Source organism: Silene latifolia, chromosome Y (assembly GCF_048544455.1).
Source record: "Silene latifolia isolate original U9 population chromosome Y, ASM4854445v1, whole genome shotgun sequence".
Classification (NCBI taxonomy): Eukaryota; Viridiplantae; Streptophyta; class Magnoliopsida; order Caryophyllales; family Caryophyllaceae; genus Silene; species Silene latifolia.
In genome coordinates, this window is record NC_133538.1 from 460,372,875 (window position 1) to 460,378,836 (window position 5,962).

General features: G+C 47.2%; 2 protein-coding genes across 2 annotated transcripts; both read right to left on the reverse strand.

Annotated features, from left to right (window-relative positions):
* Nucleotides 1-3,677: 3,677 nt before the first annotated feature.
* Nucleotides 3,678-4,401, reverse strand: LOC141632885 (uncharacterized). Its single transcript, XM_074445390.1, has 2 exons — nucleotides 4,065-4,401; nucleotides 3,678-3,715 (listed from the first exon to the last, which is right to left on the reverse strand). Exons 1-2 carry the CDS (start codon nucleotides 4,399-4,401, stop codon nucleotides 3,678-3,680), a joined length of 375 nt encoding a protein of 124 aa, XP_074301491.1.
* A 77-nt stretch (nucleotides 4,402-4,478) lies between these two features.
* Nucleotides 4,479-5,390, reverse strand: LOC141632886 (uncharacterized). The gene has a single exon (XM_074445391.1). It carries the CDS (start codon nucleotides 5,388-5,390, stop codon nucleotides 4,479-4,481), a length of 912 nt encoding a protein of 303 aa, XP_074301492.1.
* Nucleotides 5,391-5,962: the final 572 nt, after the last annotated feature.

The following is a 5,962-nucleotide window of genomic DNA, read 5'->3' on the forward strand; positions in this document are numbered from 1 at the left end:
TACGAAGGCTGTGGAGCATATTGACGTAGATTAGTATTTTTCTGCATCTGAAAGACTTATGCTATGCTTAGTTAGTTTTTGGCCCTACGGGGCATGACATCTTTATTTTGAACAGTTTATGTACTTTTGGTCTGGCTCTGGTGCCAGACATACTTTGCTTTGCGACTTAAGTATTTCTTACTAGTTATCTTTTTGTGTCGTACCGTTTCTGGTGCTTTGATTTGTGCATGCACGTCGTTTGTTTGGCCATCGCTGATAGATTGCTGGCTAAGGGGTCTAGTATGCCCACTCGTCCAGAGGAGCCAGGCTTGCGTGGGTGCTAATGCATCGCGGGAGGCTGGTTGTCCCGGTTGTATGTGCTTAGCCACGGACACACGCCCTCTTTAATGAATACAAGCTCTGCCAGATTAGTTTGCATTTTATTTCCTTGGCTTATTAGAAAAAATTAATTTACTCAAGGTGGTTTTATAATTTAAAACTTTCCGGAATTAAAATACGAGCAAGTCTATTGGAACCAGAATTGTTGAATTCGAAAATAACATTTTTAGAGCGAAAAACATTCGAATCGGGAGATATCCGGACCTGACAAATATAAAAAATAGAAAAATATTTTAGAAGCGGAAAATATCTTTTAGGGCGGAAGAATTTTTGGAGGCATAAAAGTATTCAGAGACAGAAAAATATTCAGAGCCAGGAAAATATGTAAGGCAATATCTATAACCTGGCTGGGCTGTGATCTGTAGGCTGAGTACCCGGTTGTTGACCCTGCTGGTGACTTTAAATAAAATATTTTTTCAAGTGGGTGATATTCCAGGATCTGGGAACCATTTGCCCTTCCATAGTCATGAGTCGGTAGGCTCCATTTCCAACTGTGCTTTCTACTTGGTATGGCCCCTCCCAATTGTAGGCAAATTTCCCCGCTTCTTTGGTTCTTGGTATTCTGGAAGACTTTCCTTAGGACCAGATCTCCCACCTGCAGGGTTCTTACTTTTACGTTCTTGTTGTAGCTTTTAGCCACATGCAGCCGGTGGGAAGCCATCCCGATCCGGGCGCCGGTTCTCGAGTTCATCTATCGTGTCCAGTGCTTGCCATTTTCACCTGGTTCCGATCTTCTGTGATGCATACATATCTGTGGGTTGGGACCCTGACTTCAGATGGGATGACTGCTTCTGCTCCGAACACCAGGCTGAAAGGGGTTTGCCCCGTTGCAACCTTTGGTGTGGTTCACAACCAGAGAACCGGGTAGCTCTTCCGCCCATTTGCCCCCAATCTCCTCTAGTTTCTTTTTCAAGTTTTCAATGATAATCTTATTCTTTGGATTGACTTTGTCCGTTGGACCGGGGTTCCTAAGAGTAGATTTACGCAACGAGATGTTCCACCTAGCACAAAAAGCTTCCGTCTTATTTCCAATGAATTGGGACCCATTATCACATATAATTTCAGATGGAATGCCAAACCTGCATATGATATTGCGATTAATGAAAGATATCACCTGGGTTTTACGTAACCTGGGAGGATGATTCTGCTTCTATCCATTTGGAAAAGTAATCCGTCATGGCGAGCATGTAGACTTTGTTTCCTGGTGCTCTGGGTAATGGTCCCACGATATCCATCCCCCATTTCATGAAAGGCCATGGTGAGATAACCTGGTGTAGAGGCTCTGCTGGCTGGTGGCTAACATGGGCGTGTCTCTGGCAAGCGTCGCATCTTTTTGCGAATTCCATAGCATCTTTGCGCATTGTGGGCCGGTATCCCGCCTCGGTGCCTTGTTGGACAGGGCTCCGCCCCCGCATGGTTTCCACATTCTCCACTGTGGATAGCATGCAAAACAGCCTGAGACTCTTCCCGATCCAGGCACCTGAGGTAGGGTCCAGCGTGGGATTTCCTGAAAAGAACATTATCGATTAGTAGGAATCTGGATGCTTTCATTTTAAAGCCCCTTACCTCCTTTTTATCTGCTGGTAGGACGTCGTTCTCGCAAACCGGTCTAGGTAGGGTTTCCTCCAGTGAGTACTTTCTTCATCTGGTCTGCACACTTTTTCTCGCTTCTGCCGAGATTTTAGTGTTGTTGGCTCCGGCCGTGGACAATTGGTATCGTGGAGATAGTTCTGTCTTGAAGGTTGCCCCAGGGTGGCTAGTGCGTCTCGCTTCGTGTTCTCGCTCCCGGGGATTTGCTTGATGTTGAATGTGACAAACTTGACTTTCAGCTCTTTTGCTACATCTAAATATGCCATCATCCTGGGATCCCTGGCTTCATAGCAGTCATTTACATGGTTAACTATAAGCTTAGAATCACCGCAAACCGAAGGTGCTTGATTTTCGATCCGAGCCAGCTTCGGACCCGGGATTAGTGCCTCATTTTCTCGCCGTTGTTTGTGGCTTTGAATTCACATCGTACGGCCTGGACTATGAGGTCTCCCTGGGGTGATTTGAGGACCAGCCCTACTCCTGCTCCTTTGGCGTTTGAGGCTCCGTCCACATGTAACTCCCATACTTGTTCTCCTTTGTCTTCTTCCAGATTCAGGATGTCCTGTTCGGCCTGGTCCGAGTCTTTGGCGTAAGTCGACACAAAGTCCGCGAGCCGAGACTTTATGGCCGTACGGGGTTCAAACTTCAAATCGTACCCGCTCAAATGCACGGACCATTTAGCCATTCGTCCTGACAATTCTGGTTTTCTCATGATAGTTTTAAGAGGATAATTAGTTATCACAGAAATGGTATGAGACTCGAAGTAGGGACGCGCTTTATAGGATGCGATGAACTAGTGCAAGGACAAGTTTTTCTAGTGATGTGTACTGGTCTCTGCCGGCGCGAGACTTGCGATGTAGTATACCGGATGCTGTGATCCTTCCTGCTCTCGTACTAGCACTGCACTGACTGCTGCTTCTGTGACTGATAGATACAGGAAAAGTGGTTCTCCTGGCTCTGGTTTCGACAAGAGAGGTGGGGTGCTGTTATAGCGCTTCAGCTCCTGAAATGCTTTCTCGTGGTCGTCCGTCCATTCAAATCTTTGGCTTTTTCTGAGTATATCATAGAATAGCCTGCATCTGTCCGAGGATCTGGATATAAATGTGTTTAAGGTCGCCACTCTTCCAAATAAAGGCCAGTCGTCTTTTGGTTTCTGCGGTGATTCCAAATGCATAATTGCTCTTATTTGCTCGGTCTTGGCCTCTATCCCCCTCTGGGTCACCATGTACCCTAGGAATTTTCCACTGGATACTCCGAAGGTGCACTTCGTAGAATTCACTTCATTTGATATTTCCCGAGGGTATTGAAAGTTTCGCCAGTCTTTGGTGGTCTTTGTGAAGCTCGCTTGATTTGACCATATATCGTCTATATATACTTCCATAGTTTGGCCTATTTGTTCTTTAAACATCATGTTCACCACCTCTCGATAGGTAGATCCCGCATTTTTCAGGTCAAAAGGCATGACGTTATAACAATAGATACCTCTCTCGGATCCGAATCTTTGTCTTTTCCTGGTCACTTTGGGTGCATCTTTATCTCGGTTATATCCGCTCCAGGCATCCAGGAATGTCGGATCTCGTGGCCGCATGGCATCTACCATGGCGTCTATGTGTGGTAGAGGGAATGGATCCTTTGGGCAAGCTTTGTTTAAATCCGTGAAATCGACGCAGACCCTCCACTTGCCATTGTTCTTTGGGACCACTACCACATTAGACAACCACTGGGTACTTTACTTCACGAATCTTTCCTGCAGCAAAGCGTGTTATCTACTTCTTGATTTATGACCTGGTTTCTTTCAGAAGCAAACTTTCTTCTTTTCTGCTGCACAGGTTTATAGCTTGGATCCACACTTAGCTTGTGAGTTATCACACTTGGGTCTATCCCTATCATATCATCATGTGACCAAGCAAAGAAATCTATGTTAGTTCTCAACAACCGAACGAGTTCTTCACGAATCTTACCTCTACACTCAGATCCAATGAGAACAGTTCGTTCTGGATGCAGCGAGTCCAGGATTACTTCGTCTAGTTCTGCCTGCCGAGGCTCAATGTACTCGTCCTGGATGCGCTGGCTCTGTAATTGCTATGCGGGCGAACCTGTTGTTGGCTTCAGAGCCACCTTGTAGCAATCCCTAGCTTCTTCCTGGTCCCCACGTATTTCTTGCACCCCCCAAGGTGTTGGAAACTTCAGCCATTGGTGGTACGTTGAGGGAATTGCTTTCATCTCGTGGATCCAGGGCCTGCCAAGGATTACATTGTAAGTAGAGGGCCCATCAATAACCAAATATCTTACCTGTTTGTTTACACCTCCGGCGTAGGTTGGGATGATGATTTCTCCTAGGGAGTGTTTTGTTTCGCCGCTGAAACCAACCAAGGGAATTGCCTTCTTTGCTAGATCTTTCTTGGTGAATCCCATTCCTTTGAGTGTTTCCATCATGATCAAGTTGACGGAGCTTCCGGTATCCACCAGGATCTTTTTCACCTTGCAATTTCCTATGGGAAGCGTGATGATTATGGCGTCGTGGTGCTTTGTTCAGAGTGGATCTGCGCGTCTGTTTCGTCGAAGGTGACTGATGGCAGATTCTGGTGGTTAACCCTGCAGGAGATCTCTGGTCTGTCTCCCTTAGCCCTGGTTGCGTGCCTCTTAGCTGCTGAGTAGGTTAGCCCACACAGCTCCGATCCACCTGTAATGACATTCACAGTTCTAGAGCAATGAGGAGGAGGGGAGGGCAGAACCTGGTCCGCGGAATTTACTCTCGTTGTGTTTCTGGGTAGGAGATGATCCAGGTTTCCTTGGTCATAGTGGAATTTGACTTCCTTTCTGAGGGAGTGGCATTCATCGGTGTTGTGAGTGTTGCTGCCGTGGAACTCGCACTTTTTGCCTGTGTCTCTGCTGCTGGGGTTTCCTTCTGGAAGTTTTGGCCATCTGACTCTGCGTCCCAGCTCCTTCAAGGCTTTGAATAATCCTGCAAGATTGGTAGTGAAACCATACTCACTTACTTTCGGAGGCAGATCTGCTTCGGATTTTCCTTCTGCATTTCCAGAAACTTTATTTACGCTCCTGCTGTAGGGTTTGGATCTTTCACTCTTCTTCTCTACCGGAGCCTTTCTGGATACTGGGTCTGAATCATAAGTGCCTCTTACTGGTGCAGAGTCCTCTTCCAGCCTCATGACAGCAATCGCCTTCGATTGCACCTCCTCAAAGGTAGTGCATGGATGCATGGTTAGTTCCTTGTATAGCTGTGAATCCTGGTGTAGCCCTCGACGGAAGGCTTGTATAGCGGTTGCTATATCACACCTCGGAATTGACACCTTCTCTTTGTTGAACCGGTTCAAGTAATCACGGGTGGATTCCTCAAATCCTTGCACTAGCCGGTAGAGGTCGCCGGTGATGCTTCTCTGCGAACTCACGGTTGAAGGCATCGACTAGGTCGTCGGGCGGGATATGCTTTTGTTCGAAGTAAGACGAACCACCGCAGGTCGCTCCCGACAGTGTTGATCCGAAACCTTTGCACATGCAAGCTTCCTTTAGAGATCCAGTTGCGGTTATCACCATCATTTTCTCGCTTGTAGTGGTTGATATGGTCAAGTGGATCGTGGTCCGATCATAGAGTGTGTCATAGCTGGCGGCACACATCCTTTAGGAACACCGATTAGAGTTATATCATCCACGAAAGGTGAGTCTCGTAGCTATCTTTGGTCGCTTTCTCCGGGACGGCTACGCCGGTATCCTATACATTAGCTCCCTCGCCTCCCGGTATTGCCGCTCCAGTGTGAGTTACCCGCTCCTGCAAGAGAGTTAGAAACAAAGTGGGAAGGAACCAGCAGGTGTACCTCCTAGCCAGGGTGCTCCAGAAAGTTGGCTGATGCTGGATGACTGGTTGCTGGTGTTGCACTGATTATGGATCCAGGCTGCCATCCTGGTGTCTGCTGTAATCCTCCGATCTAGGCTCCACTGGTGAACTGGTTGCAGGATGGGATTGCTGTGTTGGGGA